The sequence below is a fragment of the Galendromus occidentalis genome, unplaced genomic scaffold, assembly GCF_000255335.2.
Source record: "Galendromus occidentalis unplaced genomic scaffold, Mocc_1.1 scf7180000077116, whole genome shotgun sequence".
Lineage (NCBI taxonomy): Eukaryota > Metazoa > Arthropoda > Arachnida > Mesostigmata > Phytoseiidae > Galendromus > Galendromus occidentalis.
This window is the reverse complement of record NW_003805104.1, coordinates 489,044-508,601: the sequence shown is the minus strand read 5'-3', so window position 1 is coordinate 508,601 and position 19,558 is coordinate 489,044. Positions and strand designations below refer to the sequence as shown.

At 50.0% G+C, this 19,558-nt stretch overlaps 5 protein-coding genes across 5 annotated transcripts; 4 read left to right on the top strand and 1 right to left on the bottom strand.

The window, feature by feature from the left end:
• Positions 1–215: 215 nt before the first annotated feature.
• RpS12 (ribosomal protein S12) lies at positions 216–1,331 on the bottom strand. The gene is made up of 4 exons (XM_003740968.2): positions 1,208–1,331; positions 754–873; positions 575–677; positions 216–450 (listed from the first exon to the last, which is right to left on the bottom strand). Coding segments are annotated over exons 1-4 (393 nt in total). The 5' UTR covers positions 1,210–1,331; the 3' UTR covers positions 216–282.
• Positions 1,332–1,514: 183 nt separating this feature from the next.
• eIF2alpha (eukaryotic translation initiation factor 2 subunit alpha) lies at positions 1,515–4,194 on the top strand. The gene is made up of 9 exons (XM_003740967.1): positions 1,515–1,644; positions 2,052–2,289; positions 2,414–2,484; positions 2,579–2,733; positions 3,065–3,179; positions 3,299–3,388; positions 3,508–3,639; positions 3,826–3,954; positions 4,070–4,194. Exons 2-9 carry the CDS (start codon positions 2,052–2,054, stop codon positions 4,121–4,123), a joined length of 984 nt encoding a protein of 327 aa, XP_003741015.1. The 5' UTR covers positions 1,515–1,644; the 3' UTR covers positions 4,124–4,194.
• A 1,891-nt stretch (positions 4,195–6,085) lies between these two features.
• On the top strand, positions 6,086–8,015 carry LOC100900916 (forkhead box protein K2-like). The gene has a single exon (XM_029110805.1). It carries the CDS (start codon positions 6,186–6,188, stop codon positions 8,013–8,015), a length of 1,830 nt encoding a protein of 609 aa, XP_028966638.1. The 5' UTR covers positions 6,086–6,185.
• A 927-nt stretch (positions 8,016–8,942) lies between these two features.
• On the top strand, positions 8,943–11,344 carry LOC114828083 (uncharacterized). Its single transcript, XM_029110804.1, has 10 exons — positions 8,943–9,201; positions 9,312–9,460; positions 9,559–9,708; positions 9,856–10,044; positions 10,147–10,261; positions 10,362–10,459; positions 10,570–10,678; positions 10,787–10,931; positions 11,009–11,084; positions 11,219–11,344. Exons 1-10 carry the CDS (start codon positions 8,943–8,945, stop codon positions 11,342–11,344), a joined length of 1,416 nt encoding a protein of 471 aa, XP_028966637.1.
• A 738-nt stretch (positions 11,345–12,082) lies between these two features.
• On the top strand, positions 12,083–18,363 carry Liprin-alpha (PTPRF interacting protein alpha). The gene is made up of 17 exons (XM_029110803.1): positions 12,083–12,253; positions 12,679–12,841; positions 13,141–13,334; positions 13,438–13,587; positions 13,811–14,017; positions 14,126–14,253; positions 14,753–15,378; positions 15,521–15,708; positions 15,844–15,939; positions 16,029–16,261; positions 16,312–16,451; positions 16,606–16,811; positions 16,906–17,112; positions 17,262–17,599; positions 17,708–17,861; positions 18,065–18,214; positions 18,304–18,363. The coding sequence occupies exons 1-17, from the start codon at positions 12,083–12,085 to the stop codon at positions 18,361–18,363; spliced, it is 3,411 nt and encodes a 1,136-aa protein (XP_028966636.1).
• The last annotated feature ends 1,195 nt before the right edge of the window (positions 18,364–19,558 follow it).

Below are 19,558 nucleotides of genomic sequence, written 5' to 3'. Positions count from 1 at the left end.
GAAAAATTTCAGATCAGAATCGAAGTCACCGAGCGGGGTATGGAGCTTTCGTGGTTGTTCCAAAAGTGGTTCGTGAATGAGATGCTGACGTCCGGATGAATGTATCCGACGGAACGTAGCACCATTCTCCTCGAAAAGTGTGGGCGTTCATTGGGAGGAAAGCGTTTAGAAATGAAAATCGAGGGAAGATCGGTAGAAAGACGAGAGACGATGGATGGATGGATGCACGCGCCCAAGTCTTTATTTTCGACTCAAGTATCCATCGTGGCCATTGCCTGGGTTCTAGGCCTTCTGCTTCTTGAAGTAGTCGGTGAGGATATCGTGAGCGTCAGTCTCCTCACCGTAGTCCTTCACAGCAACGCACGAGCAGCCAACAACCTTCCGGGCCTTTCCCTCCTTGTCGAGTTTGCAGAGACCGACCCATTCTCCGAGTTTCTTGTTGGAGTCAACCTGGATCAAGGAAAACTAAGATAAGCGGGACGTCGATTCGATTCCCCCCCTTAGCAGACGGATGACTCCATCGATGGAAACTTCAGGTACCACCGCGATTCGGTTTCGGTCTTCCAGTACTTACACGGAAGAGATTGATTCCCCGCTCAGCACACAGGGCTTCGACGAGTTTCACGTAAGCGGGTTCATCGCAGTTTTGAGCAAGGACGCACAAGTGAGCTCTTCCTCTGTGAATGGACTTTACTGAGAAAAAGAATCTCAACAAGCACGCGACAATAAGCGAGAAGTAAACGGGGTACTCACTCTCCGAGAACCTTAGCAACCTCGTGCAAGCCTTTGGCAAGGCCACGACGGTGACTGGCGATCTTCAGCACTTCTTGAAGTGCCTGGGTGACATCCTTCGGCTCTCCGACCACCGGCTCCCTGCAAATGATTCGAGATGACCGTGTAAACAAGTAAAGCGAAGCCCGGCGCCCATCGGGCATTATGGGCTTCAGACATCTAAGGAAGGTATTAATTAACCATTGTTTTCGGTCTTTCGGAATTGTGGTCATCACTGTGAAACAAACGCCGAGTGCCGTAATAGATGCGGTACCGATACATTAAATGCAATGCCAACGTTTGCAAAGCCGCTCAGAGCATGTGTGTGAACAGATCGTCATCCGAATGCGAGCGAGTCAGAACCTAATTCACGCTCGAAGGCGGCATCGATCGGTACCGCGATCCATCCGGGATATTCTCGATGGACTATACTCACATAGTTCCAAGTTTGGATTCTGTCCTCGCCGGATCTACGTAGATTAGATCAACGTGCGGCTAGCCGCTTCGAAAGTTGAGCACGAAAAGGAACAGCCAGTGGTTTCGGAATCGGGACTTGGCTCAGAGGTGGCGCCACCCGTCGTTTCGAAAATGTCTTTTCTGGAGCTCTCGCTCCTGAGTTCGTTTCCAATGTCGACTTCGAGAATTGCGACCTCGGTTGATGACAACCCTAAGTATGAGCTCGACACTGGGCGCCGTAAACAATATTATCGAGAATAACAGGAGCAGCAGTGGCGCCCTCTATCGAATTCGAACGCTCCTCCACGAACAGCAACATCGGTGAAGTCAAATTTTTGAGCCACGCTCTTCGGATTTTTAGCAAAAAAGAGAGTTTGCTCGACTGAAGACCTCTGTGCGATAGAGTGAAGTATCACGGTGAGTGAATCCATGCGAAGCCCTTGCACTCTCTCGAATGCTTAGGCTCATCCCGGTTTCCTGGATCACCCGGTGACATCGTGTTGCCGGTAGCATATTGTCAGAGACTTCTCTGAGTGCTCCGAGTATCCTTCATTGAGCTCGCCGCGCCGTAAATCAAGCTCCACAACGCCGGCAACGACTCACACCGAGTCGGTCCTGTGTCGCGACGAGAAAGGCTCGTGACGCCCGAATCAGCGTCCGATAGGGCCTAGCTGGCGTGTTCGAACACTCCGAAAGAGTGCATTCTCGGATACTCGGACTCAAACACCGACAAGACGAGGGCATGCGTCCAGCCTGGGTCAGGGATCCGGTTCGCGTCTCATTCTTCCTCGGACGCTGAATACCCATTCGATTTTCATCTTCAGATGGTGCTCACGTGTCGATTCTACGCTTCGAAGTACCCGGAGCCGGACGATGTGGTCATGGTAAATGTTCGACAAATCGCTGACATGGGAGCTTATGTACACTTACTGGAATACGACAACATAGAGGGCATGATATTGCTTTCGGAGTTGTCCCGCAGACGTATCAGATCCATCAACAAACTCATCCGAGTGGGGAGAAATGAGTGTGTCGTTGTCATTCGAGTAGATAAGGACAAAGGTGCGTCCCGAGACTTTTTCGGCGAGACCGGCCCCCAAGAATATTATTGACCGCTTGATTCGCGAAGATACGTCGGAGCTTGAGTCTTGAGCACGGAACTGAATACCGTCAAATTCATCCTCAGGCTATATCGATCTCTCAAAACGAAGAGTTTCAACCGAGGACATCGTCAAGTGTGAAGAGAAATTCGCCAAGGTGAGAACTGAGCTGTGTTGGTTCGTGAGGTCAGGTGAATAATTTATGAGATCTCTGATTGAAGTCGACTCATCAATGATTATATTCATTCAAGGCTCGAGCTGTGAACAGTATTCTCCGACACGTTGCCGACAAGCTCGGTTACAGCAAAGAGCAATTAGATGATTTGTATATGAAGACAGCCTGGCATTTCGACGAGAAGCTCAAGAAAGTCACCGCAGGTCACGATGTCTTCAAGGCCGCCGTCACGTAAGCTACCATAGGTCCCCCACTGGGAAGTCACGAATTCCTTATTGTTTTCTCTGAGTGAGCTCCGTATGAATTCTCTAACCTCATCTCAATCCCTCGTTCCACGACGATTCCGAGTCCTCTATTGGCACCGGCAGGGTCCATTGATCTTATGATGAATGGTATTTTCATAGAGGGTGCGCGGGACATAGAGAGACTTGGGAGCGTTCAGGCACCTCGTATCAGGTTTCTTCTCCCCAGAAGGAGGGCCCTGTCTGATCGAGCTTGAAAATTCCTCTCCCCAGATGCTTTGCATGTGTGTCGAGATTTCTGAGGAGCGTTTCTTCCACAGAGATCCTAAAGTGTTGGATGAGTGCCAACTCGAGAAAGATGTTCTAGATCTACTCCTACAAACAATCAACCATCGCTTGGCTCCGCAGGCCCTGAAATGCCGTGCAGATATTGAGGTACACCGAGGACTTTTTTCCCCTCCAAAAGAATTCTAGTGCTAGAGAGACATGGATTCACTTCGTTTTGCATTGAAAAGTCAAGACCTAGTCATTAATGTGACGGCCTTCGAATGCAGGTGTCTTGCTACGAATACGAGGGTATCGATGCGGTCAAACACGCACTCCGTGAGGGCATGGCTCTGTCGACCGAAGAGATGCAGATAAAGGTGGGTGCTTCCCTCCTGTGTTCTTCTCTTTTCTCGAGCTTCGACCGCCCCGACACGAAAGAAAGACGGCTCGTTTGCTCGAACCCGCCCATTTAATTTAGAAGTGATTATTGTTGCAGATAAACCTGATCGCGCCTCCACTCTACGTCATGACAACGACGACCATGGATCGGAACGATGGTCTCGACCTGCTCAACTTGGCGATCGCAAAAGTCCAGGAAACGATCAAAAAAGCCGGTGGAATGTTCAAAGTAAGCGCCCAAGAGCGACTCACGATCATCACTGAATGAGACACTCCGATTGGATGGATTGAGAATTCATCGACATTCGAGGCCTATGGCTCCAAACTGGACCGGTGGTTCGGGAGGTCTGAGCACTCGAGCGTCAAAAGTATCTGTCATGGAGCTGAACTGATTCGGTACGATTCGATCTTCCAGGTCCAAAACATGCCGAAAGTCGTCACCGATATCGACGAGGTTGAGCTGGCGAAGCAGCTCGAATCTTTGGAAGAGGCCAACAGAGAGGTTGACGGAGACGATGACAACGACGATGACGCACCCCCGAAGGTGAATAGATCTATCACTACCCGTCGGTGTTTGCCGTACGTCTAGAGCTCCTCGCTGTTGTTCCGAGGTGTTCGGTGAAAGCGTTTTCTGAGCGAAGCATTTCTGAACATTCCAGGCGACGTCGAGTGGCGAAGAGGGGAGCGGTGACGAAGTGGCGGCGGAAGACTAAGATGGGATAGATTTCACAATTACGCTGGCAACAATAAATTTTGGAATTATTCGCTAGTCCGCGCTGCAAAATGTGTGTCATTCAATCATAACCCAAACGATGCGAGCCGAGCTGATCCTAAAGGAGGAATCGACTGAACGTCATTTTACTGCATGCATACCGCGCTCCGAGAAGGTTACGGGGAGCTAAATCCTCTTGTTGAAGTCCTTGGTTCCTGGAACTTCTCCTTGAGATCTCTGGTCGGTCGACTCGTCAGTCTTCCTACTGCTCGGATCGAGGGAGCTCGACTGCGGAAGATGCCCGTCCTGGTAATTATCCACCATGAGCTCTCGTCCAAAGATTTCCGGACTCGATCAGATTTCCTGAGAAAGTACCGAGAGCCGCGCTCCTGCGCCGGTTCTCCCGCCACGATGATACTGGATTCGGGAGCTAACAGGTCCATATTTATATTCGACTCGATCAGGATTTCCATGCAAGATGCCATCCAACCTGATACGGAACTCTTGGCTGCGAGCATAAGATCCGGATGGAGGTATCTTCGAACTCGAAAAGCAGGGTAAATAATCTGAGAATTTCCGAGCCTAGAGAATAGGCAGACGAGGATCTTCTCGGAGGAATCGGTTCTTCTCGATTTCAAGCCGGTTCTCAATATTCCGGAGAGTACCTTCCTCGGCTTTTGATCTCAAATCAAAAAGTGCCCACCGGTCAGCGCAACCAATCATAATTAGGACTGGGAATCCATCACGGAATTCACAGTCGCGCCGGAAGCCGTTAATTTTCCTTCTTCCTGAGATGCCGTGATTTTTTTTTCACTCTTCTTTGAGATGGTTCCAGACTTCTAAGAGCGGTTTCGACGTGGAGATAAGGATTCCACTATCGGAAGAAGAACCTGGCGGTCGAGAGATGCTGAAAAAGTGATCATCAAAAAAATTCACGGCACCGTGAATTTTCGGGAAAGGTGCCGTGATGAACTCCCAGCCCAAATCATAATTAATGATCGGTCACGACGATCTGGTAGATGCATGGCTCCGACTCCGGATGCTGACACTCATGAAAGGAATATCATTGCACATGTGCGAGGGGAACCCATGTGGAGCCCATGTAAGCTCCGCCCATTTCGAAACAAGCCTCAATCCTCATCCTCGAGGACGGCAACTCTGAGCTTCGGCATCGTTCGGTTCGGTAAGGAGTCGCAACCGCTGGCATCAGACGATCGCTTGGAGCTCTTCTCGGGTAGAGAGTGATTTTCCGCATTAGATGAGGACGCGTCTGCGAGGCCGGCAGAGGGGCATGTGACTGAAGGGACATGTTCCGGACTACCTATATCGGGTCAGCTCGACGCTCACGGTCGCTGCGATCAACCATCGGCTCGCCGCTGATACGGCTCGTCCGGTTTTCGGCAAGTCTGCGCGAGTTTCGACCGGAAGCTAAACGATAATCAAGAATCCGCCAGCAGTCACTGAACAGCGCCACCTGGCCGAGGAGTGCTCTCGCAGATCTCATCCGCCGGTGACTACGAATATTCCGAGCGACCCCGAGAGCGCCACTTGATGAGTGTCTTATCAGAACCTCATGCAATGTGTTCTCGCGTGAAAAATTCGCGATCAGCTCGGGAGGCCCCTCTCACATGCGTTATCAGTGCGTGTATGTGCAGTGGTGGGCGAATACTCGCACTCCTTCTGCCAAGTTGATGGTGGAGCCCGAAACAATTATTCCTCCTCGGCGGAACGACTCAAGGAGAAACACTGACGAAGAGTCTGCGAATTTAAGTCTCGCGAATTCGGTCGGATTCCGTGAGCGGTTACGTTCCGAGGCCTTCTGAAAAACTCCGGGCCTCCCGCGGGTTTTGAAATGTTCGCGCCATTACGTCATTTGTATCGGTGTCCTTCCACCGGCTGTTAGACCACGGAGAATATTTTTGTTGATCGCTCAAGTTCGAGATTTTCGCTCAGACTGTAATCTGCCAATGGATTGTACGCTTTGAGCGTGTATTCCACCGGTTTTCGGCGGCTCGTCTCACGTGGGTGAAAGATCGTCGTTGTCCCGATGCTCACCTAGAGCGATGAGCAACTATGCTAGAGACGAGAGCGGGGCCCGGGCTTCCGAGGGCCCGAGAGTGTTTCACGCCAATTATGTTACGGAGGGAGCCGAAAGTCCCTTGGCCCGACTCGACGGCCGTGAGTTCCAATACTTTATGTTCAAGAAACGGATCACCATCGGCCGAAACTCCGCCAACGGTGACGTCGATGTTTCCATGGGGAATTCGTCGTTCATCTCGCGCAAACACCTTGAACTCTTCAATGAGGGACGATACATCCACATGTTGTGCAATGGGAAGAACGGCGTCTTCGTCGACGGTGCCTTCTGTAGGAAAGGAACTCCCCCCGTGAAATTAGCGCCTACGTGCACTCTGCGGTTCCCATCGACAAATATCAAAATCATGTTTACGTCATGCCTGGAGCCGGCAACCTACTCCCGCGAGCGGTGTGTACTTCAGACTAAGGACGCGTTGGACTTTGAACTACCGCCGCGATCGATACCATCACCAAAGCAAGTGCCATCGGCAGCTTCCGAAGAGCTCTGCCCGTCAGCTGCACCTCTTCAGCTGACGACACCGAAAGCTCAGACAACTCAGCCGAATCACTTCAATAATCTTAATCCGAACCTAGTGCGATTCCAGCCGCTGAAAATCAATATCCCAACCCATGAGGACCTCATCATGCCGAGTCCGTGCCCTTCGCCGACCGGTACCATATCAGCTGCCAACTCTTGTCCAACGTCACCGCGCTCAGGCGTTTCAATGTCGTCGTTTCATACTCTCCAGCATCGTAATATTGTTACAAACGTCACGAACGCGGCAGCTCATCAACACATGGTCAACTTGCTGCAACCTCAAAAAAGCAACATAAAGCACGAAATTGGCGCTTCGAGTGGCGGCGTTGGTGGTGGTGGCGGCGGCGGCGGCACGTCTCTCGCTTCCGATGAACAGAAGCCACCATTCAGTTACGCGCAATTGATTGTGCAGGCGATCTCGTCGACTCCAGACAAACAGCTCACGCTGAGCGGTATTTATTCATACATCACCAAAAACTATCCCTACTATAGGAATGCCGAGAAAGGCTGGCAGAATTCTATACGACATAACTTATCATTGAATCGCTATTTCATGAAAGTAGCTAGATCACAGGAAGAGCCCGGGAAAGGCTCGTTCTGGAGAATCGATCCGTCTTCCGAAGATAAACTCGTTGAACAAGCGTTCCGTCGTCGGAGACAGAGAGGTCTTCCGTGCTTCAGAGCTCCCTACGGTGGAGGCTCGACGAGGTCGGCTCCAGCGTCCCCCGTTCACGTTAACGCTAGTCTAGGTTTGAGCCTCGGCATGGCCACCCCCGACTCGCTGAGCCGGGAGCCGTCGCCGATTCCCCCTCAACACCTGCTCATCGATCAGAACCCTCTACCGGTCCATTCGGAAATCGTCGTCGAAGAGGAACAGGCTTCGTTGCAGGAAGCCGTCGCTTCGATTATGCCCGATGAGGAGTATCAACAACAGCAGCAGCAGCAACAAATCCACGTTTTTCCCGGGGAAAACGCGAACATGTTCGTTACAAAACCCCTGTCGTCAGCTACTTTCACAAGCTCCGATTCAGCCCCGGTCAGAGAACATCTGGTTGTTTATCAACCGGTCATTGTGCAAGCACCGCAATCCGCAGCTGCTGCGGCCGCCGCGGCAGCGACGGCACCTGCGTCTGTCGTTGTGGAACAGACTATCGATGAAGAGCTGGAAGAAGCTCAATCCTTGCAAGATGAGAAAGCTGAATGTCCCAAATCGTCCTCGACGCCTCCACCGCCGGCACCATCGAGTGAAGATGTTTCCGGTGAACGTGCGACGCCTTGAGAGGATGAAACTAATATAGAATAGACCCAATTCGTTTTGAGATGGTTTTTTCACACTGACTCTACCAAAAATTGTTAGCGAAGTCGTCGGACTCGAGCCAGAGCCCGAGTACGTGGAAATCAGTCATCTATCAATTCTCAAAAATGAATATATATACATAAAATATATATATACATTAAACACTTACTTATACAGAGGAAAAATATTCGACAACGGAATCGTCGATCTCGCTCGACGCTCGGTGGCCGTTGTCGGGAGCGATGGTTGAAAGCATTTCTGTTGCTTTTGAGAAACGGATTCGATTGTTAATACATTGATTTGAACCGCTGATACATGCTCGCTGCACCGGTCCGGTGCGGAGTGGCATGCGATACACTAGGCACATTGAATAAATTTGTTCTTGTCCACTTCCCCGAAAGCATCGACTTCCGTCATGATTGTCACGCTCATACAATCCCCACAAACCCAGGAGTTCTGAGACGTTTCCACCCTGCTCGGGAGCTCACCAATGAGTTGTATCCCAGTCACGTAACCCCCACGTTCTTATAGCGTATTCGTGTCGTTCGGGGGGCCTAATGCCCTAAGAATATGGTTAGCTAGGGGAGGAAACAAGTGAGAGAGAGCTGAAGTTCCGTAGGACTTCGAGAAAAGCTCCGCTCTGAGACTGAGACTATGTCGCAGAAAGAGAGAGAGAGACAAAGGGGGATCTAGTGCGTGTGTCGGAACTACGCTCGGATTCCGCCCCTAGCAAAAGGTTAGCATCTGAGCCTAAGAAGTGCCCGAAACCGATCTCAAACAGATCGAGGCTCCGACGATCCAAACATCGAAAAATCCTACCAGATTCAGATGATGTCCTACATCATGTCTGCAGAAACATGTGGTTTCCATTTTTCGTGACAGATTAGTTTTCATAGCTAATGAATGGAAATGTTCGGTGGCAGTTTGGGGAAAACGTCGAGGTACAAGCAGTACTTCAACAGTGATGAACGGACTGACGATGGAGGGACGGTCATGAACTCTCTTAGTTTGGTAGAAAAACGCCTGAAGCTCGTCAACAAGCGGCGAGCGTATTCAACTCTAGAAGAAGACTGTGAAGAAACGACGTTCCATGAGAACAATAATTCTCTACCAATACCCGGGCCCGGGCTGCCGGCGCCCGAGGGATCGCCCGGAGTCTGTCAGACAAGTAGGTTGATGAATTATTGTTAGTGAAGCCTTCCCGTGCTCCGAGAACAAGTCTCCCATCTCAAGAAGATAACGGGAGATCCACGACCCTAATCGAATTCTGTTCGGCAGACGCGAAGACGAAGAGGAGATCTAGGAATATTATCTGTGCCCTTGCAATCGCGAGTTTAGTGCTGTTGGTGTGCAGATTTGCTGTTCTGTTCCACAGAGCCAAGAAGAGTTCCCAAATGCCTTATTACTTCTACTTCGTTCACGAAGTGGTGAGCAGCACATATTGATGGATCCTATTCGGATTCGAGCAGCCTATATCTCGCGGATTCGGGAGATTTCCAGCAGAACTGAGGAATCATTTATTCAGGTGTTACATAATTTGACGATCGATTCAAATATGGCCACCTTGTCGATGCCCAACGGCACACGGGCGATTTACTGCTGCGCGAAAAACACCGTAGTTTGTTCCAAGACCGAGGAGAGCAGTCTCATCTGGAAACGGGCGCTGATACACAAGGTTCGAATCGTCCTGCCGGATCGTTGAATGGGGGAAGGTCTCCGCTTATCAGTTGCTGAATATATCTCAATCTGAGTTTCGTGCGAATTCAAGACCCAAGGGTAGTCTACTGACGATGAAAAATTTGAAAGAATTTTTTGGAAACAGATCGAAAACATTCAATGCAACGACGCGGCATGTATCGTCTACGGTAACAACACGGTGACAGCGCTTGAACCTACTCAAGGAGGATTCATGTGGACGCTTAGGATCAAAGCGCAGCCTTATCTGATGTCGACATCGTGGGGCAGCCGCATTGTGGTCTTCCACAACGAATACATAATCATCTATCGACAGGTAGATCAACCACAGAGTTTCGATATATCGAGTTGAATAATTTGCACGATCGAGATGCGTTATGATCCACCTTCCAAATATGTCCACTCGATGCTTATTCAGGACACAGGGAGGGCGACAACTCATATTCGCATCAAGAATTGCACAAGGATAAGTCGAATTCAACCAGTAGGAGCTCGATTGGCTGTTCTGTGTCAGCAGGGACTGAACACTACAAGTTCGTATTCAAGAAATCTACTTTCGTCGATCTGTCATTTCCCAAACTGTCGCAGCACGAATCCCGGTCACGAGAGTTATCGATTCAGCTAACTTTTCAGGTGCGTCGCTGTACATCATCCCGAAATCCGTGCTCCTGCACTCCACGTCGCTCAATCAAGATAAACCGATACCGGCAGATTTTGCCGGATTTTTCAAGGTAGCATGTCGCCTTTCTTTGATTGAAGAGTCTTGGGATGCCGCTCTTATCAGGTTCCTTTCGTCGTTAGGCTCGTTGCTCTGAGCGGCTGAATACGATTCCCGTTGCAGTTACCCGTCCGTCTCCATACTTACAACGACACGGTCTTGTACATACTTCACGACAAGGGCGTCGTGTCGACGTTGAGCATCACGGAAAGGAAAATCGAGGACATTTTGAGCGCGGCTAGTGAGACGGTCATGTGAGTTTGTTGCACGATCCGAAGTTCTATGTCTTTCGCATGGATCACTCGGTCGAGGATCGAGACTCGATCTCTCGATTTGACAGAAATGCTTACTCCCCACAGAGACCTGCTTCCAGTGAACTCTACGCATACTCTGATACAGACTCTCCACGAATTTAGAATCTACACGAGTCGGGGTATCGTATGGCGGAAAAATATTCAGATGGAGGACTTCAGCTACATTCGGAGGTAGGATATTCAGTCTCTGCTAATTGCGTACTCAAACACCGTATCTGGCAAATCGGCTAACTGACAGTCGTTTCCAGGCTTAGCCAGAATTTGATTATGCTCAAAAACACCGACGGACGTCTTTCTATCCTAGACATTCTGAGTAAGAACGAAGTCTGTATTTCACCCGAGAGCGCTCAAGGTTTGTTTATTTCGTTCGGATATCGTGTGTGTATATAGATTGTCGAGGAGAATCATTTGAAGCTTTGCCCCGATCTACGCCTCATGACTTCGTTGCGGTGTTTCAGACACTCGTGAACTTTACCCATTCATTTCCAGAATTGCTCCTGATCAATGGAACCGACAGGATGATATTTACGGCGAGCCACCAGGAACCCAACGACACAACTATTAAAACACTGTATTATCGCTGACGGGCTCCCCGAGCGGTATGAATAAAAAAGCTCGATCCTGACACAAAAAAAATACGCTGAACTCATGAGGCGGCTCTGAGATGGCTCTGGGATTCTTGCCTCGTAGTACCGGAACTCACTCTGAGGATTCCGCGACTCAAGGTCGATCCCGACATTCGTTACCCTACCCTAGTGAATAGGAGCGAATAGCCAATCGGAAGTTCATCCTGGGCCACCCGGGATTATCTCAAATGAAATTCAATCCACGATCCACGAGCCCTCGGCTGGATTCGTCGCGAACCAACCGCTTGAAAAGCCCGCGCAGCTACGGAGCTCAATGCGTTCATTCAGATCGGGCTTCTCTCACTGAGCGCAGCTCCATATTTACTTGTGAATAGCCCAGCAGAGCTTATGATGGTTTTTCATCTCGCTTCTTTGAGGGGGCTCATGTGAGTTTCGTGTGAGCCCCGCTGGTTTACATAGTGGTGATCTCGTCATGTGGGCGATGGCGCGGAGTCCGGCCTTTTCGGCCATCTAGAAGCGGCCGGCCCCGTTGGATCGCCGAAGCACAGCCCTTGCTTTCTTCTCTGTCCGTCCGTCTGCCTGTCACTCAATCAGTCAGACGGACCGCCAGTCAATCAGCCATCCGGTTGGTCGGTACACCGGTCGAAGACTCGTTCTCTCCGTAAATCGATCGAGGACCGAAAGTGGGGAGATCTCGATTAAATTCTAGCGTCAAACGAATAATCCGCGTTCATCATGTGGAACATGATCTGTGACGTGATGCCCACGATCGTCGAGGACCGGAGCAGCGGCCCGGCTGCAGGTGCTGTGGGCGGAGAAGCTCAGAATGAGAGCAACTTCGAGCAGTTGATGGTGAACATGTTGGACGAGCGAGATAAACTCATGGAAACACTCAGAGAGACCCAGGTAAGCTTGGGGGGGCGCGAGCGTGGCGCACACCGTGTTCCTCCTTCACACGGTGACGACGGATTGAGACGGCGCGGTCGAATCGCGCGGTAGTGTCGTTTCAGTGTCAAGCCGCCAATTAATCTTGACGCCGGCCCGCTCAGGATGGCTCTTTACTGTCGTTGTAATGTAGAGATGCGGCGCTTTCCGTCTCGGCTTTCTTAAAGATTCGGCGCTCAGGGAGGAAATATTTTCCGGGGTCTCAGACGAATACTTTAGGGAAAGAACGTGTGATGATTAACGTCGTCGAGGTTCTTTCGGAAAGTTCTGAGCGTGACACTGAAATTCGGTCTCAGCTGCTGCAGTACAGCTTCCGATTCTGCGGGGCGAGAAGCGTATGGTTTCAGTCGAACCGCCGATTAAAATTCCGATCTCTTCATTCAAAGGAGCAACTGACGACTCAGCAGCAGAAGATGATGGATGTGCAAAAGGAACGGGATGCCCTGGCTCGACAAATGTCTCAGACAGTGCCGAAAGACTACGCCACTCTGAGCAAAGAGCTCAATGCTGCCAGAGAGCACATGCTCGAAAGAGATGAAGAAATTGCCGGTAAGGGAGCGCCAATGAGCCGTGGCTCGAAATAAGTTTCAATCGAAGCTTGAAACGCTCTCAAATCAGTCCGCGATCTCGTCTGCACCACATTTGCTCATTCAGGAGGATTTGATAGCCGTCCATCAGCTTGAGAATTCCTTTATTTGAGTGTTTCACGGATGTCTGAGAATTCATGGAAGTGTCAGGAAGATGGCGATGTCTCGTACGAGTTTTCGTGGAGAACTTTTCGCCGCGAATGCGTTGGCTTCGGAAGCCAGTATTCGGACGATGTAGTCTTCATGTTTCTCCATTTCCAGAACTGAAAGCTGAACGAAACAATACTCGACTGCTCTTGGAACACCTCGAGTGTCTAGTTTCGAGACACGAAAGATCCCTACGAATGACCGTGGTGAAGAGGCAGGCCCAATCACCCGCTGGCGTCAGTTCGGAGGTTGAAGTTCTCAAAGCTCTCAAGAGTCTATTCGAGCACCACAAAGCTTTAGATGAGAAGGTAATGAATAATTGCAGTCTAGCCTCAGCGTGATTTCATTCAACGGTCCCGCTTCATTTTCGATGCTCTGCGGGGATGAGTAACCTGATGGATCTCTTCAAAGGTGCGAGAGCGTCTCCGGGCGGCTCTGGAACGGGTTTCGCAACTCGAAGAGGAACTATCTCGGACAACGGATCAGTTGTCCCAAGTAACTAGTCAACAGAACGTTCAACATCGACATCAGCAAGCAAACCAACAGCCTCCCATAATTCAGGTTGGTACTCTCAACTGTTCACGCTCTTCCATTGTCAACGTCTTCCTGCCCTCGGGGAAATGATCCCACGCAAGCTGGTCTTCTCAGACTCACACATGGTGTCGATCTGTGAGCGGACAGCGCTGCTCATTCTGCCAAGCTTGCAGTCGATCAAAGAGATTCCCGGATGAGATTGGAAATCATCACGCGAGAATATACTGAACTTATCGCTCTTGTTTTCGAGAATTCAAAGCAAATACTCTCATCCCTGCAGAGTTCCGCGCAAGCATCCAACCATTCGGAAGAGGCGTCCCAGGGCAAAGCGTCGCAATCCGGCGCAAACCAGACAGTTCAAGATCTGGAGAGCCAACTAGAACGACAAACGGCTGAGTTAGCTCGGAGTCGCGGTCAGATTGTCGAATTGAAGGCTCGTTGCAGAGACATCGAAGAGGTAATTTCTAGGCCGTAGGCGCACCGAATCGAAGAATTGCACTTTGAATTAGCTCCGCTGGATATCCTTCAGATGGAGAATGACGGGGTCTCTGGAATTTTTCTGCAGGTACTTCGAGATACCCAGAAAGAACTTCTGCAAATGAAGGAGGAGAACCAACGGCTGTGTCGCGACCTCGCGGAGAACAATGCTCAAAAAGAAGATCAAGAAGAGCGAATAGCCACTCTAGAGAAACGGTTCGTTTTCTAACGATTCTACTCAAGTTGAGATTTCTTTTTCCGATAGCGTGAGTTCTTAGTGAGTCTGGGCTCCGGGAATTTTCGCGCCATGTATAAGCAATGGAATCACGGGATCTCAATATTTCGGTTACGAGCGTTCTGATTCGAGACCGCGCCGTATCGAGATGCAAGGAGCAAGAGCCAGCGGCGCAAACCGTAGAACCAACCAATCGGGGGAAGATTTTCAACTGAATAGAGCACCGGAGTCTCAGGAATTTCCTCGGATTCGGAATTATGTGATATCACAATCGTGAGAGTCTGAATAATTTCATTGGTTCCTATCGGTGCGACCCTCGGGTGACCGAAGCGATTCTCCTGAACGTGGAGGAGATCGGATGGGAACATTAGAATAAACACGCAAAGTCGGGCCCTGGGTTCAAATTTCGGAACGAAGGAAGCAGATAGAAACGAGCTTGGGTCTGCTCGAGTCATTCTGAACATCCAAATTTGCTTGCAGGTGCCTAAATGCGCAGCGTGAGTCAGTCTCCCTGCACGACGTGAACGAGAAACTGGAACATGAAGTGTCAGCGCATTCGGCGCAGCTACGACTGGCGGAGGAAAGGTGTCGCTCCCTGCAAGAGCGACTGCAAATGGCGGAAGAGAAAGTTCTGTCGGCCTCGGCTCGGGAAGAGAAACTCATCGAAGAAGCTGCCAAAGCTACCGCTGCCGCCGAAGCGGCCCAGAGCAGCGGTGAAGCCGGAGCGCAAACCAAGGCACAGATTGATAAGAGTGTCCAGGACAGACTCACGCGACTCGAGCTCCAGCTCGAGGAGAAGTCGCAAGAGCTGACCCGTGCTCGTCAAAGAGAGAAGATGAATGAGGAGCACTCTCAGAAACTCAGCGGTACGGTCGATAAACTTCTACAAGAGAGCAAGGAACGACTCGAGATGCAGCTCAAGGAGAGGATGGAAGCGCTCGAGGAGAAGAACTGTCTCATACAAGAATTGGACAAAACACGGAAAGCTGTCGAGGGTGCCGCCAGCGAACGATCGAAAGTCGTTCAGGAAGTTGAGCGAATGCGAGCGGAAATCGTGCACATGCAGCAGTTCCACGAGGAGCAGCTTGCGACTGCTCATGCAATGGGTGAGTTCACGGACAGGAGAGAGGCGGAAGATCTGGCTTCGCCCCCTCCAACTCCACAACAATGTCTCCGAGTGAACGGCTAATCGTTTTTCATTGAACGATGAACGGCTAACTTGATAATTTCTTTTTATTTTTTTCGCAGCGACCGAATATGCCAACGTATCGTTATCCAATGGTCTCGAGCATCATTCAGAAAAAGAAGATGCGGATACCAAATGGATAATGGGCGACCCTGCATCTGACCAAAGCGAAGCTCAAGCATTGGCCATGATGCTCCAACACCAACTGGATGCCATCAACAACGAAATCCTCCTCATCCAAGAAGAGAAGGTGAGTTCCACGCTCCCCATGAGATCCCCTTCCCCGTTGGATGGTACGTCCAGTGGTCAAGAGAGTTCCCCCCCGTCCCTGTCTCGTCGGTCTTATTCCTGATGGCGCTTGGTTTTCAATGCTCGCTTTCGATAGGAAAACACGGAACAGCGCGCCGAGGAATTGGAATCGCGCGTTGCGGATTCTTGGCATCGATCGCAATTGATCTCTGCGGCGCAGGCTCAACAACAGGTCAGTAGAAGATTTTCCAATACGAAATACCCCAAACCCGGTTCACAAATATCTGGCAAGGATCCTCATCTCAACGTTTTTCGCCGAAGGTTTCGTCGCAGCAAACGCACCCCATGGAAGCCCGGTCGATACCGTCATCGACGAATATATCACAACAAGCGAACGCGGTCTCAAGCGTTATGTTCCATGGTGTCGGACCAATGGAGCATCGGCCTCTCGCGCAGAGCCGAACCATGGCGCAGATCATAGCTGAGCGACAAATGCACTGCAATCTGATGATGCGTGACGTCAGTGGACTTCAGAGTCCCGCCGGTGGAATGAGGTAGGCTGCCTTGCTTGATATGCACTTGTCGATTCTGCATGGGACGCTAGGCTCAAGCTAACGGTCATTCTCCCTGTGTCAATCAGCACGGCGACTTCCCAAGAATCCCTGTCGGGCAAGAAGAAGAACAAAGGCATCAAGAGCTCATTCGGACGCTTATTCACAAAGAAAGACAAGAAGAGCAATTCGAGTAAGCGAAACAGCGATTTTCTCTCATCTAGGATTCCTCGACGGGATCATCAGATATATATATTCTCCGGATATATTCAGGAGAGTATCAGATGTCATCATCTATCTGGAGGCGGGAAATCGAAAAGCTCAGTTCCTCTCTCTCTCCTTAACAGTGGTGGGGATCAGCAATATGTACTCGGACAGTGAGTACGGTAGCTGCAGTGACATAGTCGGTTCCCAATCCGGCTTAGCGTCCCCGACAGCCTCCATATCATCGAGAGACCTGGCGGGATTCGCTCGAGGCGCTGGGAAAGACTCTCAAGCCACCGTCGACCGACGAACGAAAAACAAACATGATTTGCTCATGGAGTCGTTGAAGGTATTTTATGTCGGCAGCGCATTCTCTCGCTGCTTATTCATTCGCGACGTCCCATCGTGCCGGCGGTATAACATTCTTCGGGACACGATTGCAGGCCGGGACGCCATTTGCACTCTGGAATGGGCCGACGATTGTGGCCTGGCTGGAATTGTGGGTTGGAATGCCTCCTTGGTATGTTGCTGCATGCAGAGCAAACGTCAAGTCGGGAGCTATCATGTCCGCTCTCTCTGACACCGAAATACAACGAGAGATCGGAATAAGCAATCCCTTACATCGACTGAAACTTCGGCTGGCCATTCAGGTAGGGTATTTCCTCGAGCATCACGATCAGCGGAAACGTGAATCTCTTCTCGACAACCCCCGATACATAATTGACATAATTTGGAATGGCGTCACTCCCCATGGGGGATATCGGCTGAAAAATCTCTTGACTATGACAATCAATTCCAGGAAATGGTGGCATTGACAGCTCCGGCTGGACAAGGAAGCAGCGGAGGTCCTCAAGGAGTTGGACCTGCGAAGCCACTTTTGCTGCCAAATGGCGGTTTAGCGTTCGGTGAAATGAATCACGAATGGCTCGGAAACGAGTGGTTGCCTTCACTCGGCCTGGCACAATACAGGTCTACATTCATGGAGTGCTTGGTGGATGCCCGAATGCTCGAACATCTCACGAAAAAAGATTTGAGAGTCCACCTGAAAATGGTCGACAACCTCCACCGTATATCTCTGACGTGCGGGTTCCAATGTCTGAAACGATTGAATTTTGATCGTATCCAACTCGAAGAAAGGTGAGTTTGGCTTCTTTGCTGGGCGAGGGAATCTGCCCTTGATCGACACCCATGATTCTGAGTTTTCTGCGTCGGAATCGAGCAATGAGCGATACGGTGTGCTTTCAGACGACGCCTCGCCGAACATGAATCTTCGCGCGATGTCCTCGTCTGGTCGAACGAGCGAGTGATGCGCTGGTTGAATCAAGTCGGTCTCCGGGATTATGCGGCAAACATACACCTAGAAAGTGGTGTCCACGGTGCATTGATTGCTCTCGACGAGGTAAGTGATCAATAATCACGCTCATCATTCTCTCGTTCCCCCGAAAGGAATAAATCAAAATCAGATCACGAGCTCCCCATGCTAGTGATCCTACAGGTTGGAGAGCACAACCCCCAGTAGCGGGACGGACAGTCAGAAAATACGTTGATCATGAAATTATTGTGCCGCAATCGAATCTGAGCTGACACGATTTCTACTTGCAGGCTTTCGATGCAAACGCGATGGCGATTTTGTTGCAAATACCTTCACAGAACACGAAAGCCCGTGAAACACTGGAACTTGAGTTCAACCAACTCATACTCCATGGCACGGAAAGGGGGGCTGCCGTTGGACCAGGTGGCGAAGGTAACAGGGTGAGTGTTCCAGCTCAGACTTCAAGGCGGATGAGCCCCATTGGGAGCATTTTCCCCTGAACCTATTGTGACCGAGCCGAATTTTCCAGGTGCCATCACACCACAGCCTTAGCAATCTTCCATCGCTGCAGGGTGATCGTTTAGTTTGAACGGGGAATTAGATTTTCGACAAGACAACGCAGTCCACAACGCCATGTAGCCAACCTAGAGCTATGCTACAGCTATAATAATTGCACTTGAAAGCCCGAACAAACTCTTGTCACACCAAACAACTTGATGTTAACACAGGGAACCTTGTACATTAGGACGAGATGAACGTAGTCAGATTGAAAGTGAAATATGAATCACTCCGACTCGACATCCGATATGGGAGAACACACGAATTAATCACCACCGGCTTTTTGTACAGTCTCTTATGGAAGAAGAAGAAGAAGAGAGCAAGCGGACGAAAACCTCGCCCTCGGAACGCTCATACGGATCCAAATACAGCAGGCCGCGACGGGCCCCGACCTTGGGTTTGGAAGTGGGAACGAACTAGAGTCGATCAGGAAATTCCACTGGGAAGCAACACAGTCACTTAATACGGTTCTTGTCATAGTTAGTCACGGTAGCTCGGAAACTATTGCGATCATTGTACGATTCGGAGCGAAGGGGAGACCGGAGTCGCAAACGAGAGGATCTCACTATGTGCCATTCAAGAAAGCTGATATCTATTCCAAACTGGATTCCAACCATATCAAGCCGTTTGTATTGTTCCCGGAGTTCTCTTAATTTTGCCAAACGTTTCTCATATCAATCACTTTTGTTCCTTTTGTAATTTGCGGTGAAAGTTGAAAGGTTGTATCTTTGAAGGTGTCGAAGTTGCAGTATCCAAAGCAATCGACTGTAATTCCACTGTAAATCCTTATTTGTATGTTCATTACGATGCGCGACTCGTTATGAGCAGCGGGTCGTAGGCATTCACGTCCTTCGATAACACTAGGTTTTTCCAAGTTATGCGTTCCGACAAAATGACGACGACGATTGTACGATAAACGACGACATTGATAATAATATATAATCTTATTATTAATGAATTATTATCATTATAATTATTATTACGAGTCATAGAACGAGCGGACTTAGGAGACTTTCGAACGAAAATCGAATGACCAGGAATCGATTGATGAATAAATACGAGTACGTAATAGAGACGGAGAAGAGAGAACTTAGAAAGCGATCGCCATTTCTCATGAGTTCGATGAACAGATTCTGGCTTGACCGAGTCCGGATCGTGTCATCGTGTGTAATGTTCACGTTGCGGCAGAACGTGCAAGGCATGGAACTCGGAATAATTCAATAAAC

Coding starts and splice junctions, on each gene's coding strand:
- LOC100900916 (XM_029110805.1), top strand. CDS start 6,186: ATGAGCAACTATGCTAGAGACGAGAGCGGGGCCCGGGCTTCCGAGGGC.
- Liprin-alpha (XM_029110803.1), top strand. CDS start 12,083: ATGTGGAACATGATCTGTGACGTGATGCCCACGATCGTCGAGGACCGG. Junction 13,335..13,437: donor ACAAAGCTTTAGATGAGAAG/GTAATGAATAAT, acceptor ATCTCTTCAAAG/GTGCGAGAGCGTCTCCGGGC. Junction 16,452..16,605: donor AGACAAGAAGAGCAATTCGA/GTAAGCGAAACA, acceptor TCTCCTTAACAG/TGGTGGGGATCAGCAATATG.
- eIF2alpha (XM_003740967.1), top strand. CDS start 2,052: ATGGTGCTCACGTGTCGATTCTACGCTTCGAAGTACCCGGAGCCGGAC. Junction 3,389..3,507: donor CCGAAGAGATGCAGATAAAG/GTGGGTGCTTCC, acceptor TTATTGTTGCAG/ATAAACCTGATCGCGCCTCC. Junction 3,955..4,069: donor ACGATGACGCACCCCCGAAG/GTGAATAGATCT, acceptor TGAACATTCCAG/GCGACGTCGAGTGGCGAAGA.
- RpS12 (XM_003740968.2), bottom strand. Junction 678..753: donor GTTGCTAAGGTTCTCGGAGA/GTGAGTACCCCG, acceptor GTCCATTCACAG/AGGAAGAGCTCACTTGTGCG. Junction 451..574: donor GGGGAATCAATCTCTTCCGT/GTAAGTACTGGA, acceptor TCCTTGATCCAG/GTTGACTCCAACAAGAAACT.
- LOC114828083 (XM_029110804.1), top strand. CDS start 8,943: ATGTTCGGTGGCAGTTTGGGGAAAACGTCGAGGTACAAGCAGTACTTC. Junction 10,460..10,569: donor ATTTTGCCGGATTTTTCAAG/GTAGCATGTCGC, acceptor TTCCCGTTGCAG/TTACCCGTCCGTCTCCATAC. Junction 10,679..10,786: donor GAAAATCGAGGACATTTTGA/GCGCGGCTAGTG, acceptor TCGATTTGACAG/AAATGCTTACTCCCCACAGA.